General features: G+C 27.9%; 1 protein-coding gene across 1 annotated transcript in view; it reads right to left on the bottom strand.

Moving 5' to 3' along the window:
* The window catches only part of LOC100214096 (elongator complex protein 2), a 119,317-nt gene that overhangs the window by 13,520 nt on the left and 80,897 nt on the right, over window positions 1–24,900 (bottom strand). The window contains exons 14-15 of the mRNA XM_065809779.1: window positions 20,806–20,904; window positions 19,354–19,431 (exon numbers count right to left, since the gene is read on the bottom strand). Coding sequence (XP_065665851.1) covers window positions 19,354–19,431; window positions 20,806–20,904 — 177 coding nt within the window. The remainder of the gene's footprint in view (window positions 1–19,353; window positions 19,432–20,805; window positions 20,905–24,900) is intronic.

Genomic DNA, 24,900 nt, shown 5'->3' with positions numbered 1-24,900 from the left:
ATCAACTCTGTTTTCAATATTTTCCATTGTCTTGCCAAAGACTGAATTGTTCATAAGTTTAAAAAAATCTTTCTCAAAATCATTTGTTGCTTGAGTTCTTAGATTAGTATTTAGTTCTATGTATTGTTTTAACCAATCGCTTTCTTCAAATGTTATACCTCTATGGATTTTTGTGATAACTAAACCTAATCTCTCATATAGCTTTAGATTCTCATAATGAATCACATAATTTTTCTTATGATTCAAGTTTGGAATTAATTTTTCGACTTTATCGACTTTGACTCTTTCAGGAGCAAGTGGGTAGTCATTATGTTCATCATGAAGATGATCTGGATAATCTAAATCAACTTCAAGTATACATGGAATTGATTTCCAATCTTTAAGATCATCCATCCATTTAAATCCATGTGTAGGAAGAGGCTTACTCATAGCCCATCCATATAGATTATTAGCATCTAGATATTGAATAAATTGTGATGGTTTAGTTTCATCATAATTATCCATATACTTATTATTAGAATTACCTAATCTATTTGAAATTGTACTAATTCCACCTCTTATTCCATTTTGTATCATGAGGATCATATCATAGTCAGAAATTAATTCTAGATTTATTTTTGTTAATTTTAAAGCTGCGTCCCATGCTAATCCAGGAGATGTAAAATACCAAGCTGGATCGAGTTTATAATTTTTCATACATACATTTCTAAAATTTTCAAAAACATCTGCTAATAACAATACATCTGAAACATATAAATCATGATAATCTCTAAATGTTTTACAATTAAATTTGTTCCATACATTTCGAGCATGTAAGTAATTATCATCGCTAATTCCTTCATCATTTAATTTTGAAAAGAATGATTCTTTTGGTGGTAATTGTGTTTCTTTAAATTTATCAATACAATCAACCCAATCATATGGATATATTCCTTTTTTTAGTAACAAATCTAATTGTTCTCCTGAATAGTATTTTCCTATATTATTACATTGATCTTTCGTCAAGTTTTTCGATAAAGCATCTAAAGCAGATGACATAAACTTATAACTATCTAAGAAACGAAGTTCTCTCTTAATTTCAATTTTCTTGCCTTGATTATTAGTAAATTCCCCAACTATAACCTCTCTAGAAAAGCTAATATACTTTTCTTCATTATTTGGTATGCAGTTTATCTTACCTCCAGATAATTTCTTGATGAATAAATGACTATCATATCCAGATAAGTTATGAAATAATACTGGAAAGAATTTAGGAATTTTATATTTTAAGTTACAATTATTATGAGCAGCACCTCTGTATATTCCAGTTAAATGGCAATGATCTCTAACTCGATCTTGCCCAAGTGTTTTTCCACAAACGTGGCAATTAACTGCTGCATTAAATTGAACTTTATTTTTATGTGTAAATATCATACTCTTAGGAAATTTAATCATCTCGTAAATATTCTTAATATCATCTATTAATCTATTAACAAATATTTGCGCTACATCATCATCTTCGCTATTTGCAGTAAATGTTACTAATTTACCTTTATAATAATTTTCATCAAAACATTTAATATAGTAACAAAATGAACTTGGTATATGCTTTTGATATTTTTTAGTGTAAGATTCATTAGGATTTGGCATACAAGTATTAATAGGTTTAATAAAACTCTCAAAGTCAGCATATATTACAAATGGGATTCTCATCAATTTATTATATTGATTAAATTGCATTGTTGAACCTTGTTGTGGAAGTTCAATACGTACTGAATCATGTGTATTGCAATATAATTTATGATTAGATAATGCTTCTTCAGAATTATATCCAAGTAAACAATTTCTACAATAGTGTACTTTATGTTCATGATTAGTTGATTGTGATGAAAGTAATCTACTTAAATCTTTTATTAAACAATAATGAGTGTTTTTATCATCTGAAATTAGCATTAAATCTATTAAATTTGTGCGACCATTTTTCTTTGAAATTCGTAAAGGATAAACTGAATTATCATATCCATACACATTTACACTTATATCTTGATTATTTTTCTCAAATTGATCAATTTGATCTAACGAGACAGGAAATTCTATTTTATTCCAATTTATTTTTTCAGCTTGTATTTTAAGATCATTATCTATTCTTTCAGAATTTTTATCTTTAGGGTTTAAAAATCTTGCGATACACCACTTAAAGCATTGATTATCTTCATTTTTCATATTTATGATAGCTTTTTTACTTGATAAATTTTTTTCAAGTGGAATATATGATTTTGCTTTAATAGGGTTATACTTGATGAAATTTATATCCATTTTTTTAACACAAACAAATTTCCATTGAGATCCTTCCTTTATAAATTTTGACAATTCTTCTAAAATTTTTGACTTTGCTGTTTCATATACTTTATTTAAATCTGTTGATTCTAATATAACAGTACTTTTAGTTCTGAACATTTTTTCTATCACTAGTTCCTAATAAAATACTTATTTGCTCAACTTTACAAGTGAGAACAATATAAACTTTTGAATTTATGTTATCTTTAAGTACTTGAATTGCACTATTTTTAGCTTTATCCATAAATGATAATGCATCATAACCTTTTATTCCTATGGCTGAATACTGTTTAGCTACATTCCTAATAGCTTTTTGAGTTAAAATAAATTCGACTTTGCTTGAGCTTTTGTATACTGTATTATAAACTAAAGATTTTATTGATTCTATTTTTTTTTTAATTTCAGTTCCAGTATCTTCTACTTTTTTCTTAATTGGATCTGGTATATATGGTTTAATCCATTCCACAATATCATTATAGCTGTTGATAACATACGTTGATGCACTTTTTACAGCTTTAGATACTATTGAATATAATCTAGGTTGTAAAACAGGTGTTGAATCTGATGAAGAAATTGATTCGTTTATTATAGATCCTTGATTTACGTTTTGATGTGTAGGAGCTAATCTATTAGAATTATCAAATGATATTAGATCCGAAGTGGTATGACGAGGAGCAGGAACTGGTCTTACAGGACGAGGAGCAGGAACTGGTCTTACAGGACGAGGAGCAGGAACTGGTCTTACTATCGGAGACAATACATCAATAAGTTCACTTTTTCGCATATTATAGTATTGTTTAATTCCTCGCTCTTTGGCGATTTGTTTTAATTCTTTTATCGTTTTACGATTCATTTCCATTTTTATATCCATTAGATTTTTTTTTTATATTTTTAAAATTCTTTATATCATTTTTTTTTCAAAAAAAACTTTTTCAAAAACAAACTTTTTCAAAAATTAATTAAAATAATTTTTTTAATTTTTTCTTTTCAATATTTAATATGATAAACTCATATTAAATACGGAACGTTTATTTTTGATCTTGAAAAATTTTTATATTTTTCTTTAATTTTTTAGGACTAGTTAAATTTTTTTTAGAATTAAGTACTTCAATCTTATAGCCATCTATAATCTTACCATCGCGTAATTCAAAATAACCAAATCCATGACCCGTTTCTTTCATAGCATTATTTAATGATTTATATACTATTTCTTCTCCTGTATCTGTGTTTGTGAGTTTAATACTGACTGGTTCTTTTCTAATTGTTCTTAATCTTTCATATTTTGGATCAATTTCTGTTTTCTTTTCTTTTATTGGATGTATTCTAGGTCTTCCAACTCGTCTTTTTTCACTAACTTCTTTAGGCCTTTTATTAACATTTTCTTTTACTGGATGTACTCTAGGTCTTCCAACTGGTCTTTTCTCTGTATCTTCTTTTACTGGATGTACTCTAGGTCTTCCAACTGGTCTTTTCTCTGTATCTTCTTTTACTGGATGTACTCTAGGTCTTCCAACTTGTTTTTTCTCATAAGTTACTTCTATCACGTTTGACATGATTTCATCCTTATCAATCAACCCATTATCTATAGCAAGCATTAATAATGTGGCATAATTATTAGATGTTTGTGAAATTTTATTTTCTTTTAATAAATTTTGTAAATCTTTCTTTATATACATTTTTATATAAAGAAAAAAATTATTTATATCATTTTTTAATTAATAATAAGGTCTAATTTACTTCCATCTGATTTAAAGTTCACTAATTTATCTGATATCACTAGAACATATCCTATCGTATATTGAGGAACTGCTGTATTAAAGTTCATTTTAATTTGTATATCTATTACTGATGATTTATATCTTTCTGGTTGATTACTTACATCAATAACAAATATAGGGTACAAATCTTTATAATCAAGAGGTTGAATGTTACTATTAGTAATCAATTCGTTCATTCCATAATATTTTTCACTAAATACAGCTGCATCTCTATAAGCTCTTGAGAATTGCTGATTTGGAAATGATAAGTTATAATCAGATACTGGATATTTATCAGAACTTAGCATAACATAAATATTTTTCAAGTCGCAATGATCGAATAGGGCTGGATTAGTTGTTTGATCTCCATTTTTATTTGTTTGAAATCCAACAACAATATATCTTGGTCTTTCACTAGATGTTTTTACACTAAGTTTCCAAGTAGTGGATAGAGTTTGTGGGATTTCTATACTATCACATTGTCTAGTTCTAAAAGCAACTGGAATTGTTGCTTTAGATGCAATAATACTTAAAAGTTCATTTTGATGTGCTAGAGCTGGTTGTACATGTGGCATATACAATGTCACTCTTTGGAGGTCTACTTTTCCAGCAGCTACAGTAACTCCTCTAAAAATAGCATCATCATCAGATTTTCTAGTAAGAATGAGTGTATGTTTAAATCCATAAATAACTTTATCATAATCATCACAGAATCCGAAGATATGCTTTAAAGGTACGCAAAATGAAAATGTACCTTTAGCAGTTGGTTTTTGAATCAAGTATCCTTGTCTTGCTGCAAATCCTGTGTTATCTGCAATAACTGCTGTTGATGCTGAATCTTTATACCATAATTGATTCAACCCTTGAGCTACTTGATAATCGTTCGGGTATTTAAGCATCCCTAACATTGTAGTTGCTTGTCCAGGATTAAAAACTACTTCAATATCTTGATTAGATAATTGATAAGCTATTTGACTAAATAGATACATAATGCCATTATTTGTAAGAGCTACTGCATCTGCATTAGCATAAGCTGTATTATCAGTTTTAAGAAGTCTTCCTTCAAACAACAGATATGCATCAGAGGGTACTGAATATAAGTCGGATTGTTCAATATTTATTATAATATTTCCAGTATTATTTAGATTAGGTCGAGATGCTGGATCATACTCTCGATAATAATATTTTTCAATTGATTCATCTACAATTGGTGTTTCTGTAATATTCAAAATGGATTGAGAAGTTGTCATTTTATATAATAGAAAAAATTTTTTTTATATACTCCGAAGGCCTCTCCCTTTTTTAACTAAATCCTCTATTCTGATAGCATTCTTACGTGATACTCCATTTCCATTAATTATATTATTTAAGTTTGTTTCATCTCCTGACCTTGCTAACTTTGATAATATATCCTCACTTTTTTTACTTACCTTTGGAGCTACTTTATTAATTAATTTATTTCCTTTTTCAATTGTAGCATTTTTAGCAGCTTCTATTGCTGATAGTGATAGTTCTTTTCCTGCTGATTTAGCAGCAGTTACTGCAGTTTTTCCTAAATCAGTAGCTGCTAGCTTTTTAAGCATAGCTGATGATACTTTTGTTACATTTGATGCTGCTGCTCGTCTAAACATTTCTCTTAAAGTATCAAAAAATCCACTACCACCAATAACATGTTTTTTCACAAATCTTTTATTTTGAACAATAATCATTTTTAATTAGGGAAAATTTTTTTTTATACTGCAAGTACATTCTGTATTGCTTCATACTTACCCTTACTTAATATACCTTGTCTTAATAATTCATCGCTAATTGCAACAGCTTCATTTCTTGATGAACTATTACCTGCTTCCCATGCAGCTACACGTAAATCAAGCATCTCAATTAGAGCATTAGGATCACTAGGAAGAATTACAGTTTGTATTCTTGTTCTTTTAACTCCTAACTCCTAACTAACTTAAGATAATATAGGAGTCCTTATATCTTTCCAAATTGGAGATATTAACTCAGCATATTTTTCACTTCTAGATGATCTTACTTTACCTTTATCAGTAGTAAGGGCATCTGTATTTATTAATATTTCTCTATAATTTCTAAGATCTTCATTACTATAGACCTCTTTATTAGGTTTAGACTTTGTTACTAATTCCCAAAGACCTGGTGTACCCTCATATTTCTTTCCATCAACAGTGATATCATCATTATTAATCGCAATTGGCTTTTTACCAATATATAGTTCATCTCCTTTTGAATGTATTCCAAATGTAGGATCTGTAGACTTTTTACTTTTTGTATACAATCTAAGATAATTTGTTGCCATTTTTCCAAAATTTAAAACAGGTTTTTCAGAAACTTCGGACCCTTTATCAGGAGGAAGGATAGCAAGATCCTTTTCAGGATTTGAAAAAGTGAGTGCTAATTGATCTTTCAAATTAGATATACTATTATTTATTCCAGATTGACTATCTATTAAGGGTCTATATAACTTTGATAAATCCATCTGTAGGTTATAGTCACCCACCTTTTCAGCAATATTATCTTGTTGTACTTTTTTCTTAAGATAAGTGAACTCTTTTACAAGTTGATCTCTTTTTTCAGGATCTGTAAATTTAAACAACGACATTTTTATATATTTAAGAAAAAATAAAACACATAACATCCTTTATGTTATGTGTTTTTATAAATGATATCTTTAATTTCAAAATCGTTATAATTAATATCAATATCTTCTTGATTTAATATTAAATCAGACACTAGTTTGCTTCTTGTTAATTTTTTTTCTTTAAGATTACAATCTAAATTATAAACATATCTATCAACTAATCTACACTTTTCTTTCTTTCTTATATTTTTCCATTCTTTATAGGATTCTTTAATACTATCTTCAACATTACGATAATCTCTATCTTTAAAATAAATAAGATAATATAGCCTATCTCTAGCTTCATCACTATACTGAGTATGTATTTCAAAGCTACCTCTATCAGTAATTAGCATATTCTTTCTTATAAAGCCTGCTTCACCAAATACTATTTTTTCTAAATACCTTTTTTTATTCAAATCATTTTCACGCTTGCTACATTCTAAAAAGAAAGGGTAAAAGTAATTCATATTTTTAATAAGAAAGAATTTATTTAAGTTATTTTATTTTCGGATTTATTAAATCTCATTTGTAATAGATTAATAGCCTCTTCTCTTCCTTGATTAATCAACGCTATTTTAGTTTGTTCATCAATATCTTTTTTAATTTTTGATCTAATATCTTCAAGCATCACTTTAAATTTTTCAGATTCGCTAAGTATCAGTTCAAATTCTTTATCATCTATTTGTCCGTCTACTAAAGCTTTAGAAATATGATCCATTATTGTATTTAATTTTGAATTTGCAAGCATTTTAATACTTTCATGTTTTTGTGCTTTTAAACTTAATTTTTTATTAACTTGCCCTCCTATCAATGAAAGAGCTCCGATTGCTAATGCTGCTCCTTCACATGCAATAGCTATTGGTGTTGCTACTATTGTAGCTAAAAAACCAATACCAACAGTTCCAAGTGCCATTGTACTTCCAATTAATGCAACATCAACTGCTGAAATTATTTTTATTGCTTTATTATACTTTTTACTTAATGTAGATCTTTTTTCTCTCTCAATTTCAATTTCTTTTTGAATTTCACTTATTTTATTCAAACGGTATACAGTAGCACTTGCTCGAGTTTTTATTTCAGTATATTCGTTTTGTAAAGACGGATATAAATTATTATTAGGTTTATCTGAATACTCCATTTTATTATTAGGTTTATCTGAATACTCCATTTTATTATTAGGTTTATCTGAATACTCCATTTTATTATTAGGTTTATCGGAATACTCTATTTTATAAAGGAAATAAAAAAATTATAATAAATTAATATAGCATAAACTATCTCCTTTATTCATTGTTACATCTTCAAATGAATTATTTTTAATGATAATAACTATATCATCTACAGTCTCTGATATAACAGAAGTTTGTAAACATAGCATTTTTAATTTAAGTTCATTTTTAAGTGAAACTAATGCAACACTATTGCCATTAATTTCAATACCTAATTTTAATGAAATACTTTTTTGAGACATAAAATCTAATTTAATATCCTGCTGTGCAAATATTTCACATTTTGTACCATTTATTAATACTGAAGGATGATCTAATTTTTCATTAAATTTAAAATGTGAATTAGATGCGCAAGTATCAACCATCGGTATCTTATTTATAAATTTATGTATTGGATAACTCATGTTTTTACATATATAAAAATTTATTTTATATATTTTTACTCAAAATGTTGGGGTGAAATTCCATCCTAAAATACTAAATAAATGTGAACATTTTTCATCGTGGAATTTTTTCCTTTCAATTGTTTTTAATACTGAAAAATCTTCAAGTTTACAATTATGCCCTCTATTTTTCAGTAATTGAAATAAAATATATTGCACGTTCATAAAGTTTTTTCTTTTAATTTCTTTAGGTTTATCTTTACCGTAAATTGAATCATATAAAGATGATAGTTCTTTAAAATCTTTTAATAGTTGTTCTTCTAAATATCCAATATCATCAATCCTTTTTCCATGTAATACATAATAAATATAATTAGCATTTTCATAATGATTAGTATACCCTAATTGTTTTAAAAAAATAATAATATGCTCTTTTGTAATTTTTGAATATTTAATTTTAGAGTCAACTAAAAGATTATATGCTTTAAATTTTTTTTTTAAATTTGTAAATACTTCTTTTGGAATTTTACAATTTTGTTTTCCATTGTATTGTTTAATACATTCTTGAAAATGAATTATTCTTGAATATGTAAATTTATTTGCAACATTACTTCTTTCGTAATCCCCATAAGTTGTATCGTTTTCAAGTATATCCTGTTGAGATGAGCATACAATGCAAAATTTTTTATTACTATCATCAATTTCAAATTTTAAATAATCCTCATTTTGACATTGATTACATTTTATAACCTGTTCAACAGCTGGGTTAATATTCAAATCTGCCCATTTACGTAAAAAAATAACTTCATTTGCAAATTTTAAATACTCTTCTTGAAGTTTTGCTTTTTCAGCGTTAAATTTTTCTTTTTCATGGAATGGAATTGCTGTTTGTAAAATCTCATTAAACTTTTCAATAATACAATGAGTTTTAGTTATAAATGATTGTTTTTCTAATAATTTGTTTTCAAGATCCTCTTTTTTATCTAAAAGGGTTTTTACACCTTCATCTGAAAATAAATGTTTTTCTTTTAAATGAACATTTATAATTTTTAAATACTCTTTAAACTCTTTATTATCTTTGTCAAATTGTGTTATTATTTTGTTATTTAATAAAACAATATTCATGTTTTATTAAATTTTTTTATTTACTTATAATATTTTTTTAGGTACGTAGAATTTACTCCGCATGAGTTCGAAGTACCTAAAAAATTAAATTTAAAAATGGAATACTAGCAAAGGGTGAATTAGGACCTAATAATAGACCTTTACCCGTCTTTTCATAGCCATTACCACTATTCAAGTATAGACCATCTCCTAAAGTTCCTCCTTTATTCCATGGCGATAGATAGAAACCTTTTCCTAATTTAGTAAATTTAATTCCTTTACCATTCATCTTAGTATATAATGTTTTAGACATACCATTTCCAGCAATTTTATTAATTAAATTGTTTCCAGTTGCAGCACCTACTCCTGTAAGTAGACCTGTTGCGAGTGATGGTATCACTTTTGATGCTAAAAAGCTACCAGCTGATGCTAGAAAAGGTAAAAGTGCTCCAAGAAATCCTCCTTCTATTTTAGAATTGTGTATAAGTTGAGCTTTACTTAAATTAATAACAACTCCAGTACCTTTTTCATATGCACTTTTAATTTTATTCAATTGTCTTTTTGTTACAGCTAATACATGCTCACCATTTAGATCTTCATACGATAATTTGATACTAGCATTAAGTTCATTACTAACTGCTTTTTTAATTTTTTTCAATTGTCCTTCTGAAATATTCACTTTAATATTAGTGTAATTAGTCATTTTTATAACTCACGAAAAAAAAATTATAACTCACGAAAAAATTTACTATTAGCATTTGTAAATGCTCTTGCAAGGATAGAATCTTGTCTCTCCCTTATATGGAACCTAATATCTATTTTTTCTCCTCGTAAATTCAATAATTTTTCATCTTGATCAGTTATTTTAGTTACCATTTGAGAAATTTGCTTTATATTTACTTTTAAGTAAATTAAATTAGTCAGCTTTTCAACAATTTTATATCCAGGACCTACATCTGGAAAAAATGAATATGCAATATTAGATGTTTGTCCATCTAAATAAGTTAAACCTAATATATCAGACGTAATATGAATACTATTCACTTTTAATATATTTACAATATTTTCTGATTCATAATATCCAGATGAATATACCTGATATTCAAAACCTAAAAGCGTTCTAATTGAGTTTGGAACTGCAAAATCTACTTTATATCCAGATGGAATATTTAAAGTTGAACTTAATGTATTACTATTAGCTCCAATTGTAATAGCTGCAGCTCCTGATATAATACTTCCATTTTTAATCATAGCTAATTGAATATATTCATTTATATCTGTAATCTCGTAAGCTCCTGTAGGAATATTTATATTAAGCCAATTTGTTCCATTGTCTGAACTATATTTAAAATTGTTATTTGATAAATCAATATTCGGAAAACTGTAATACGTCTCTAAACTTACTAGAGCCATTTCATATTCTCCATCAGGAGGAAGAGATATGCTAGATGAGAATCTAGTTAGTATTTTACTTGTATTTCCACTCACATGTATACATGGCATTTTTATATATAAAAGAAATTAGTTATTAAAAAATTCATTTGTAAAATAAAAACTATCTAGTCCACTTCTATACTTTCCATTATCTATTTTAGAAGATAAATCTATAACAACAAATCCATGAGGTTCTGACCAAGCAGTTTTACATAATTTTTTAAACTCCTCTATCGGCATATCACCTATAACATGATCCCTATAAATATAACTTAAACTAATCGAATCTTGCTTAAATAAGCAAATAAAATTGGAATTTTCTCTTATAGTTTGCCTAGGTAATCTAAAATAATTTTGTGAAAGATAAAAACAATCTACATTACTATGCCTTCCTCTTGTATAATATTCCTCACACTTATTTTGGTTTGAAAGCAAAATATCATCAAATATTATTAAATTGTTATTTTTTGAATCAAGATCTGCAGGATCTGGTATATCATCTCCTTTTTCAAAAAAATGACACTCAATATCTGATTTATCTTTTATATTTTTTGAAACTTCTTCAATCATTAAATCTGGATTTTCTATTTTATCCTGATATTTAAACAAATTAAGAATAACTTCTTTTGGTAATTTTTCTTCAAAACACTTTTTTATTATCTTATACTCGTCTTGATATAACGACTTTCCATAAACTTGTAAATTATTATTATCTAACCAACCAGGTCTCAAAAGTAAATTTAATAACAAAGTAGTTTTTCCACAACCTGACTTTCCAACAACTAAGCCTCTTATACTTCTTGGGAGCAACTTGCTATTATTTCTCTTATTTTTATTCATATTCCATGATAAATCAATGATGCTCATTTTTTATTGGAAATATAAAAAATATTTACATTATAAAAATGTATTGCTTCAAATGTAAAAGAAAAACAGATACACTAAACCTACAAAACGTTGTTAGTAAAAACAATAGAAATATGTTACGTGGAACTTGTGAAGTTTGTGGAACAACAAAAACTCAATTTGTCTCAGCTTCGAAAGGTGGAGATTTAGTGAATTCAATTAATTCAATAACTAAAAAAATAAAATTACCATGGGCAAAATTTCCTGGTGAAATGCATTTACCTGGAATGAACTTTGCTGGTCCTGGAACTAATTTAGATGAACGACTTACTTCCACTGATGCATATAAAGAATGGAGTAAACCTATTGATAGAGTTGATAATGCTGCTTATCATCATGATCTTGCTTATCAACATTTTACAGATACTGGAAATAGAAATTTAGCTGATAAAATGATGATTGAAGAAATGGATGCTATAAAAAATCCAACAACACGTGAAAAAATTGAAAGAGGTATTATAAAACCTATTATAGCATCTAAAGCAAAATTTGGGTTAGGTTTTGAAAATACTCAAAAAAACTACAAGCGACCAGTAAAAAAGACAAGGAAAAAAAATTAATATGGACTAACGAACTTGCAAACGAACTTCATAAACCTGTTATAAAACATTTTAAAAAAAGAAAAGTGATTGTCAATGGAATTGATAAAATATGGGCTGCTGATTTAGTTGACATGCAATCTTTATCGAAATTCAATGACGGTATAAAATACTTACTCATGGTCATAGATGTATTTTCAAAGTATGGATGGATTGTTCCATTGAAGAACAAAACTGGAGTTGATGTTGCTCATGCTTTGAATAAAATATTTAATGATAGAAAGTGTGAAAAATTGTGGGTAGATAAAGGTAAAGAATTTTATAATAAGCATGTAAAATCGTTAGGGATAGATATATATTCAACTGAAAATGAAGAAAAAAGTTCTGTAGTTGAACGTTGGAATAGAACCATGAAAGAGAAAATGTTTAAATACTTTTCAGCTAATTCAACAAGAAGATATATCGATATTTTAGATGAATTGGTAAATAAATACAACAATACAAGACACTCTTCAATTAAAATGACACCAGTTGAAGCTAGTGATAAAAAGAATGAGAATATTGTTTGGTTAAACTTGAACGGAAATGTAAGTTCAAGACCAATGCATCCTAGATTTTCAATAGGTGATAAAGTTAGGATAACTAAAAAGAAGAAAACATTTGAAAAAGGATATACACCAAGATGGACTGAAGAAGTTTTTACTATATCAAAAATTCAATACACAGATCCTCCAACTTATAAAATAAATGACTATAATGGTGAAGAAATACAAGGTACTTTTTATGAACAAGAATTGCAAAAAACAAATCAGGAAATATTTAGAATCGAAAAAGTAATTCGCAAACTCAAAAACAAATCACTAGTAAAGTGGTATGGATATCCTGATTCGTTTAACTCTTGGATTGATAATAAAGAATTGAAAAATTTATAGAAATAATTTTCTTATTTATGTAAGTTAAAAAGAAATAAATTTTTTAAAAATAAAAAAAATTGAAAATGATTTAAAGAATTTATTTTCTTAATAAAAAGAAATGTATTACATATGCAAAATTATGAAATTAATTAAAATCGATTTTGTGCAACTCGCTAGTAATCCAGATCCAACAGCAGTTCGTTTATTAGAAAATAAAAGGCTAAGAAAAGAAGTAATTGAAGAATTGTGCTTAAATCCAAATGCAATTGATATAATAAAGAAGAATTTAAAAAAAGTCGATTGGTGGAGATTATCTCGAAATCCAAATGCAATTGGCATATTAAAGAAGAATTTAAAAAAAGTAGATTGGGAATGTTTATCTGATAATCCAAATGCAATTGAACTATTAAAGAAGAATTTAGATAAAGTGGATTGGTATGGAATATCTGGAAATCCAAATGCAGTTGAGATATTAAAAGATAACTTAGAAAAAGTAAATTGGGAAAGTTTATCTGCAAATCCAAATGCAATTGAAATAATAAAGGATAATTTAGATAAAGTGGATTGGTATTGCTTATCTGAAAATCCAAGTGCAATTGAGATATTAAAAGATAACTTAGATAAAGTGGATTGGTCTGCTTTATCTTCAAATCCAAATGCGATTGAGATATTAAAGGATAATTTAGATAAAGTCGATTGGTATAAATTATCTTCAAATCCAAATGCAATTGGCATATTAAAGAAGAATTTAAAAAAAGTAGATTGGAATATGCTATCTGCTAACCCGAATGCAATTGAACTATTAAAGGATAATTTAGATAAAGTCAAATGGAATTGGTTATCTCGAAATCCAAATGCTATTGAAATAATAAAGGATAATTTAGATAAAGTGAATTGGAATAGTATATTGCGTATTAAAAATCCATCTAAAGATTTTGAATTTAGACCAAATAAAGTCTATTGGAATGATATATGTGATAATCCAGCTGCGATAAATTTATTAATAAAAAATTTAGATAAAGTGGGTTCAGATATTTATTCAAACCCAGCTATATTTAATTATGATTATGAATATATGAAAGATTCGAATAAAATCCTCCCTGAATTAAAAGAATTTTTTATTTCACCTGATTATTTAGACTTGCTAATTAAAGCATATGGAAGAGAGTATGCAATAAATTTTTTCTTACCAGAACCAGAAAATGATATTGTAAGTGAAGCACGAAAGATTTGGTATTAGATTTTTAAATTTTATTTAATTTAAAAATATGAAGACGCATGATTTAGTATTTAAATCTATAATTAATAATGATAAAATAGTGATTATTATTAATAGTTCTGATGTAGACTTATTAAATGAAGCAATAGAAGAAGCAACAAAGTTATATGATGATTATGATGAAGATTATACTAAAATTGATGTAATATGTATAGAAAACATTAACGAAATTAATTCAATTGAAAATTATCATAATAATATGATAAATATAATAAAGTTAAGTTGTTGAATTTAATATCATCTACAGCCAAAAAATTGATAAATATGATCCGCATAAAAGATACTATAACTTAGTCTATATATGAAAAAAATCCTTTTTCATATATAAAAATGAACAAATTTATAAATGTTGAAGGAATTATTCTACCTAATGTACCACTTACAAATTTTCAATTAGAAAAAGCAGCAAAAAAACTAAAAATAAAAAATTTTAGAGGTGTATTTGTAAGAGATCAGCTACCAAAGAAAACGAATAAAAAAGAATGTGGAATAGTAAATACAGGAGATTCAAGTACAGATGGGTTTCATTGGATCTGTTGGTATAAAGTCGGTGACAAAAAGTATGTCTTTGACTCTTATGCACAACCTCCACCTGTTGAACTTGTCGATTATTTTAAAAATAATGTCTATTATAATAGCGAAAGAGTTCAATTTGGAGACACTTCATTCTGTGGACATTTGTGCCTTTACGTTTTAAAAAAACTAGATGAAGGAGTTGATTTTCAAGATATTATTAATAAATTAAATTAAAAAAATCTTATATATATAAAAATGCCTGTTGATATATTCGGAAGAACAACAAATTCAAATTCAAATTCACAAACAGTAGTTGAGGGATTAACAATGTCTCAAGCTAATAGCACATTTCTTAGAAGAGATGGAATGAATAATATGATTGCTAAAATTGATATAAATAGTAACACAATAGAAAATCTACCCATTCCTAGTCTACTAAATGATGCTGCTACAAAAGATTACGTCGATCATATAGTACCTGCTTCTCACCTTGTAAAAATAGTACCTGATTCAAGTTTAACATGTCTTGGATCAAAAAAACAATCTCTTCCACCAAGTTCAGGTGATACTGGAACAGCTGTATACACTATATCATTTAATAATAATAGCAGTGGTATTCTAAGAAAACTATGGTTAGCATTAAATAAAACAGTTACTACTGGACCAAGTGTTGCAGGTAACATATTTATTAAAATATTCGCAGATGGTGAACTTCGTATAGGAAATCTTGCTTATACTACAGGAAACACTGGAATGGATGCTAATGGTCTAGCTTGTGATTTTTTATTTTCTCCACTTGGTGGACCCTATTATGCTAACTCTTTGCAAGGATGTAATATGCATAATGCTACTGATTTTGGAGGATATTTTACATTTGATATGCCATTTAAACAAACTTTAAAAATTGAACTTTATAACGCTACTGGAGTTATGGTCGAATATTGGATACAACCTTTTGTTAGTAGAAATCCATCATTACCACCTTACATCTCAGATCTTAGTTTACGATCTGATGTATTTAGATATACGAATACATCTTATGGTAAAGAATATATTTTAATGGACACTGCAGGAAATGGTAGAGGAATCTATCTAAAATATAGTAGAATGCATGTTATTGGCTTATCTGGAGCTTGGTGGGAATCAAGAGTGCGAATGTATGATGGTAGCGTTCCCCCTAAACATACTAGCAATGCTATAACACCTTGGACTCCATATAATTATGCTAACTATTCATTATCTAGTGGATATGTAGATGCATATAATCAGACTAGTACTAGTACATGTATATTCATGTCATCTGGATTAGAAGATTTTTATCTCAGCTCATGGAATGGTGTTAATCTTTATTCATTTAGTAATGAAGAATCTGGACTATTAGCTCAAGTAGATGCTAATGGTGCTCCAACACCTTCAATTGTATCTACAACTACTATCTCATTTTATAGACATTTTAAAGATTCAATGCCTGCTGTTGGAGCTGGAAGAAGATTAGTAGTTACATTAAACTCTGGAGATGCACAAGTATCACAATCTGGAAGTTTTCATGTCATTGGAGTACTTTATTATTACAGTTAAGTTTTACAAAATAAAATTTTTTTTGAAAATGATATAAATAATTTTCTTGCATATATAAAATGGAAATGAAAAATGCTAATGAAATATTTATAACTCCTGAAAAATTTAACATTGAAAACTTATTTGTAAAAAAAGTATTTAAAGCTGACAAACCTGTTCCATATCAAAAATTAAATCTTGCATATAGATATCCTAATGGAAATGAGGGACCTGTTCTTATAAAAACACTCCCTTTATTTTCATATGGTGTTTGCGAAAATAAAGATATGAAAACGAATGAACTTAATGGTTATTCACTTTCTTTAGTATGCTTTGATGAAAAAGAAGGTAAAACTGAAAAACAACAAAAATTTATTGAAATGATTGAAGCTATTGAAGAATTTTGTAGAGAACAAATTGAAAAGTATAAAGATGAAATAAGAAAAGGTGGACGAAAATCACAAGTGAATACTTCAAATTTAAAGATTTTAAGATATAATACAGATAAACCAAATGCACCTCCAGTAATTTATGGAAAGTTATTTACACAAAAGAAAAAAGATTTAAGAATAACTTCACTATTTTATCGTAAAAATAATAAATCACTTGCTGAAACTTCAGGACATGATTATATAAATCAAAGATGTAATGTCGTTGTAAGCTTAAAAATTGATGGTATTTTTATCGGTTCAATGATTGAATCAATACAAATTAAATTACCAGAAGTGGTTGTTATGAAAAAGATTTCTAATCTTACTAGCATTATGACAGATTTAGATTTAGGAAACGAATCAGATGAATAATAATATTATGGTAACTTTATGATAATATTATGCATATATAATTGAATTAAATTTTTAAGATTTTAATTTCATTATAAAAAGAATGTATGAAAATACTTATATACGAGAAAAATATAATATATCTGAATATGAAGAATGCAATAAAGATTCATTCATCTATTACAAGTATGATAGTGAAACTCATATTATGGAATTAAGAATAAATTATAGCTATAGTTTAACATTTGAAGAAAGTTATTACCTATTAAACAAATCTGAATTGTTAGATTTCTCCCATAAAATTTTAAATCAAATCGAATATCATGCAAATAAAATCTTACCTGAAATGAAAGATTTTTTCATATCACCTGACTACTTAGATTTACTTATCCGAAAATATGGTAGAGAAGCAGCACTCCATTTATTCTTACAAGAACCAAAAAATGAAATTGAGAAAGAAGTTAGAAAAAGTTGGAATAAAGTTGAAATTAGGAAAATATAAAAAAATATAAAAAATTATAATTAGGAGTTGAAATAGCGATTTTAAAATATGGTTATGAAAATGGTCAAAATGCCGATGAGCCAGAACCGGCATTTTACATCTACTAATCTCGAATAGTATATAAAAAATGTGAAACCATTTTTTAAATATTTTGGATTTTTTTATATTTAGAATTTTTTTAAAAAAGAAATCTATTTGAACAAAAGAATTTTAATCTTCTAAAATTCTCTTATTCAAATAATTTTGCAATTAAAATTTAAGATAAAAAAAATAATAGTTTTATTTAAATTGTAAATATTTTAAATAGTTAATTATTTTTTGTTTCTTGAAAATAATTTTTAAAACTAGAAACATTCTATTTCAAACATTAAATCAGTGATTGCAAAGAAGAAACCAAAAATTAAATTATAAAAAATTTAAATAAAAAAAAATAAATTATTTTACTTCTGAAATTTTTTTAATGAAACCATTTTAATGAAAAAAATTAATTATACTTAAATTTTAATAATACTCAAGAGATCAAGAAGCAATAAATTAGAAAAAACGTTTTCTAATGTTTTTTGCTTTGATTTAATTCGTTTGGACAAACACGTTTTTGCGCATTTCAACATGTTTTTGCGCAAATATGAAATTTAAAGTTTTATGACGATTCAATTTATTAACTGGAACAATTTTATTTATTTACTTCATTTTATTTTAAACGTGTTTTATGTTATTAATGTTATAAACTGTTTAAAAGAGTAATAAAATAGTGTCACAAAGTTGTTTTACATTAACACAAGCTCTTTATATTGTCAAAACAACTTTGCAGCTTGTTTTATAACTTTTTACAATAACAATTCAATACTCTTTAAAAATAACACATGTTTTATTGTCAGCATAAATGTATTAAATAGTTTTCTATAACTAATTAAAGTGGTTTACTTTTTACTCTTACTTTTTAAGTACCATGTTAAGTAAAAACAACTACTAAAATTATTATCATAATAGTATTAAATATGTTACTTGCATTAATTACATTAATTACATGTATAACTTGCTCATTACATTATAACTTGCTCATTACACTATAACTTGCTCATTACACTATAACTTGCTCATTACATTATAACTTGCTCATAACAGCTCATTAAACTATAACTGCCAAATGAGAAAATTGTAATATAAAATTTAAATGAGTGATATTATGTTAAAAAATAACAATTGAACTAATGTAAAAAGATAAAGTTTTATACTAACACCCCCCTTCCTTTGCCCATCCTTACCTCAAAGTGGTGACAGAGATAAGGGGGTGGGGGTCATAAATTTTTTTCCTTCACAATTAGATTTTTAAGCGTTAATTAGAGCCCTGCAATATATGAAATGTCTAAATTTTTTTTACAAACATAACAGCAATGGTTTTTGCTAGTACAAATATAACAACGATGATTTTTGTTAGTACAAAACAACATTGCTGAACTTTATGACAATGATGATAACAAAAAATTAACAAACCTCTGCTTCATCTGAAACACCAGTGATCTGACTTAAACTTTCAAAAAATGATTTTGGAGCAGAAAAAATACGCACCACCTTTTAAATAAGAATACACATTCAAAACAAAAAAAATTCAAAAAAATTATATAAAGAGGAGAGGGTTGCAAAACTGAAACAGCACCTTTATTGGAACACTGGCATTTATTTTGGAAATAAAATGTCTTATGGCAATACATTACATTTTTCTAATTAAACTTCTTGTTTTCAACATTTTTAAAGATTTTGAAAGTTATCCCTTAAAAAATGCAAGTGCATTATCAATTTAAAGCCTTTTTGCATCATTTTTTTAGGTGATCTAATTTTGTGTTTACATTGTATTGATTACACAGGGTATACTTTGTGGGTTATACGGCTTTTCATATTTAATGTAATGGGATTTAAAATGCAAGTAATAATATAAACTTATCTTATAAATTACATTATATTATTAAATTACATTATAAATTAAATTACTATTATATTGTAATGAAAAAGTTTTTCTTACTTAGTGATTTTCTATACTTAATCAGTTATAAAACCCGAGGAATAGTTCAGACACAATTTAAAAATAGTTACTTAAAAATAATACTTTATTTAGTGATTTTTGATTAATAAAACAAAACAATGAATTAATAGTTAAAGTTTTTACACAGTTTATCATTTGTAAAATTTCGTTTTGCCCAGGAAATTTATTCCTCTTGAAAGTTTTTAGAACTGCTTAAATTTTCACTGTAAAAATGAAAATAACTCTTAATTTATTTTGGTTGACTTAACTGTTTTTTTTTTCTTAAAAAGAAGCAAGTAATTCTGATTAAGGAATATAATTGTTCAAATTTAGGAAACCAGTTGCCTAACAACAAATGCCTAGGAACAAAATAGTGTCTTGACAAAACTGAATTTCCAACAACAGTGCAATCATTTAAGTCAAATTATGGTTAAAAGGGTTGTCTGTTTGTTTTAATCAAATCATAAATGTTTTCATAGTTAAACCATCTTTGGTTAGAATATATTTATTTTTTATGAGTTCCAATTTATGTAACTCTTCCCTATACTTAAAAAATTTATAACAAAAAATCAACTTGTAATTGTTAAAGCAGAAAAATAAATTAAAATGATAAAAATAAGTATATACTCAAAAAACTAAAAACTAAAATTCTTTATAGTTATTAAAGCATAGAAAAGTATTGGGAAATGAAATTCAAAATAAAGTAAACGCAAGTAGAAAAAAAAAGAGAGAGAGAACAGAATGTGAAAAAGAAAGAATTAATGGAGAAATTAAAAAGGAGAACTAATGTGAATGGAAACAGGAAATGAGAGTTTATGTATATAAAAAAAAGAAAGCAGAGAAATGCAAATTGGTGTTTTGTATAAAAATAAAAAAAGAGAAAAAAAAACAAAAAATTTACAAATAAATAGAATAGTTAAAAAAACCTTTTCTTGTGCTCCAGAAGCAAATCTGTATCTTGAAATCATCTTCAAACATTTCATATCATATCCATGAATCTGAGCTCGAGCAATTTCATGCCATGACTACAACATGTTTACAAAAATATTTCAAGAACAAAAAAAAATTTAGCAATATTATTTAATAACAATATTATAACAATAAAATATTAAATATAACAATAAAAATAACATTTTACATGTGGACTAATGTACTTTAAAAATTATAATATAGAAGAAATCTGTGTGACAAGCCCACCATACTTTCCTTTTTTAGGTTGTATTACTTAGTAATGTATTTTTTATATTTAATCAAATATTATTATAGACAAAGTTTTCTGAAGCAAGTTATAATTAAAAATATAATTATAGACAAAGTTTTCAGAAGCAAATTATAATTATAAATATATTTATTGACAAAGTTTGCTGAAGCATAATTAGTAATTAAAAAAGCATAAGTTATAATTAAAAAAATTTTAATCTCTAAAATCTTTTTTGCTGTATTAAAAAAAAAAAAATTTTTCAGTTCACATAATATTATTATCTTATTTACTAAATGCAATATAAAATAATTCTCCTCTAAATATAGGTTTTTTTACATATAACTTTTTGTATCAGGCTATTTAGTCTTGTACCTAAGGCCATGTAGTAGTCTTGCTCTTTGGGAATTTTTTTTACTTTAATCTTAAGGTTTAATCACAAGGTAAGTTTAATCACAAGATAGGTTTAATCACAAGGTAGGTTATTAAATTCAAGTTTTAAGGATTTTATGTGTAAAAATTATTATTCAGCTTTGTTAATTTTTTAAACTAATAGCAACTTAACTGATATGTAACAACCCAAATGATAAGTCACAACTCAACTGATATGTAACAACCCAAATGATAAGTCACAACCCAACTGATATGTAAGCACTCAAATGATGTAACAACTCAAATAATATATAACAACCCAACTGATATGTAACAACCCAAATAATATATAACAACTCAGCTGATATGTAACAACTAACTGATTTGTAACAACACAATATAAGGATTAAATAAGAATATTGTGCATTTTTTTTTTTTTTTTTTTTTTTTTAAACATCTTCGCTTCCAACAAGGCTGCAAGCAGCCACTAATTAAAGTTGGAAGTTACTGTAAGAGAAAAGATGAAGATTGTAGAGCAAGATAACGATTGACGGACGATTTAAAAGATTGCAAATTATATGAATCAGGAAAGCAAGATGAAGGAAGCGAATTCCAAAGAGCTGATGTTCGAGGAAAAAAACTAGACGAATAAGCGTTTTTGGAGCACTTAGGAACAGTCACAGAAAAAGGATGACACTTAATTGAATGACGAGTAACACGAGAATGAATTTTAGTAGATGGCACAAGAGACGTTAGCTCTTTCGAGCAGTGCCCATTATAGTATTTGTAGAAAAGAGAAAGAGAAGCAACATTACGACGATGTGATAATGGTTGAAGGTTGGCTGCAAGAGCAGGTCCAACTATGTTTACAATGCGTTTTTGCACCTTGTCTAAAAGAGAAAGGGCATCATTAGAAGATCCGCCCCAGATATGGCAACAGTATTCCATACAAGGCCGGATTTGAGATTTATAGAGGTAGAGAATAGAATCCAGAGTAAGAAAGTGGCGAGCTCGATAAAGAGATGCAACCTTAGCAGATGCTAATTTTGCAACCGATTTGATATATGGTTTCCAAGAAAGATTGGAAGTAAGAGTTAATCCTAGAAGATGAAGAGTAGGTGACTCATCGAGTACATCACCGTTCATAAATATAGGAAGATCTAAATTATTGCGATAACGATTGGCTGAAAAAAATTGAGTTTTATCTGAATTAAAGTTCACCAGCCACTGTGAGCCCCATGCTGTAGCAGAAGTGAGATCCTTTTCAAGCTCAAATGCCCCCTCCAGGCAATCAGAGGGTGTTGGTTTCTTATCACGACAAGAATAAATGGTAGTATCATCAGCAAACAATGCCACCTTAGATGTGAGAATATCTGGAAGATCGTTAATGTAAATTAAAAAGAGTATAGGGCCAAGGATAGAACCTTGAGGAACCCCTGAAGTTACAGAATAAGAAGAAGAGTGTTGTCCATCGAGGACAACTTTTATGCTACGATTGGAAAGGAAGGATTCAATGATCTTAAAGATGTTGCCGGATACACCATAAGAAGAAAGCTTATGGAGAAGACCAGCATGCCAAACTTTATCAAACGCTTTTGAAATGTCAAGAGCGATGGCCTTAACCTCTCCACCTTCATCTAATGCACGATAAAACCTGTCAGTTATTACTGTTAGCAAATCAGCTGTAGAACGAGAAGATCGAAATCCATATTGATGGTCAGAAAGTAAGTTATTAGATTCAAGATGAGAAATTAAGTGTTTGTTAATTAAAGATTCAAAAACCTTGCTTATGATAGGAAGAAGACTTATGGGACGGTAGTTAGACGAATCAGATCGCTCCCCAGAATTTTTGAAGATAGGGATAACAGATGCGGCTTTCCAGCAGGCTGGAAAACAAGACTCTGATAAGCACTTGTTGAATAGTTTTGAGAGTATAGACGACAGCTCTGGAGAACACTTCTGCAAGACAATAACAGGTATGTTGTCTGGGCCACAAGCTGTAGAAGAGTCTAGACAGGAAATCACTTTAGATACAGATGCTGAAGTGATATGAATGTCAAGCAATGAATCAACCTGTTTGTTGGCAATATCAGGTAGAACGCAATTAGTGGAATCAAGAGATGATATTGATGAAAAGTTTTTAGCAAACAGTTCGGCTTTGTCTTTAGGTGAGGTGACAAAGTCTGAACCATACAAGAGAGGTGGAATTATAGATTTGCCCTTATTATTGATATTATTAAAGATTCTCCAGAAGTCACGAGAGCCTAATTTTTGAGATGAGATACGAGATTTCATGACCTGAGAATAGCGGGTTTTGGCGTTAGACAAAACCTTTTTACAGTTGTTTCTAGCAGTAATAAACAGACGTCTGTTTTCTGGAGAATTGTTTTGCTGATAAATATGGAAGTAACGGTTTCGATTGGCAATCGCAGCAGCACAGTGTGAGGAAAACCATGGAGGAGAGTGAGGCTTGACCTGGAATCGTCGAGAGGGAATAAAAGATTCCATGCCAGCCTGAACCCACGAAGTTATATAAGAAGCACATTTGTCGACAGGAAGTTGAAAGATTTCTACCCAAGGGCCATCACGAAGAAAATCACGGAAAGAATCCCAGTCAGCTTTACTGTAGTTGTAAGAGGTTCGATAGTAGGGGTATTCAGGTGATGAAGAAGAATGAGATATTAGTTTTAAAGAGATCAAACTGTGATCAGAAGCACCTAAGGGTGAATGTGGAGAAACTGAGCACTGACTAGGATCAGAAACAAGACATAAGTCGAGTAGAGAAGGTAAATGATTAGGGTTGTCAGGAAAGCGAGTTGGAAAGTTGACTATTTGAGTTAGGGATTGAGAAAGGCAAAAGTTGTGGGCTTTAATGCCTGCAGAGTCACTGACACTAGAGCCAAGCCATTCAGAGTGGTGAGCATTAAAGTCACCGACAACAACTATATTAGCTGATGGATAAAGAGAGAGGGCTTGGTCAATATGATCAGAAATAACATCAAAAAGAGTACAGTCTTGAGATGAAGGAGATCGATATAGAACAAAGAGAAAGGCAATAGAGTGAAGTGGTGCTAAACGAAAGCACATGAAAGAATAGTCTGTGGATTCAAACCTAGTTTCACGACAAACAGGTGAATTCTTACGAATGTAAATGCCCAGGCCAAGCATGTGACTATTGGAGTCTTTACGAATCAGAGGAAGATAACCATCAACACTAAGATCACAAGATGAGACAGCCGAACTCAAATTAGTCTCACAAAGAGCAAGTAGGTCTGGTGAACTTTGCAAGAGATAAGACTCAACAGAAGAAAAGTTACTTCGAAGACCACGAATATTAGTGAATGATAGGTTTAGAGAACTTGGTGATGATGATGGTTTTTTGTGTTTTATAGTTTTTGGTACTTTATTCATTTTTAAATTAGATTGAAGAACTTGACTCAAAGCATAGATA

This window comes from Hydra vulgaris, chromosome 11 (genome assembly GCF_038396675.1).
Source record: "Hydra vulgaris chromosome 11, alternate assembly HydraT2T_AEP".
Taxonomy (NCBI): Eukaryota; Metazoa; Cnidaria; class Hydrozoa; order Anthoathecata; family Hydridae; genus Hydra; species Hydra vulgaris.
The sequence above is the reverse complement of the archived record's forward strand: the minus strand, read 5'-3'. Positions and strand labels throughout refer to the sequence as shown.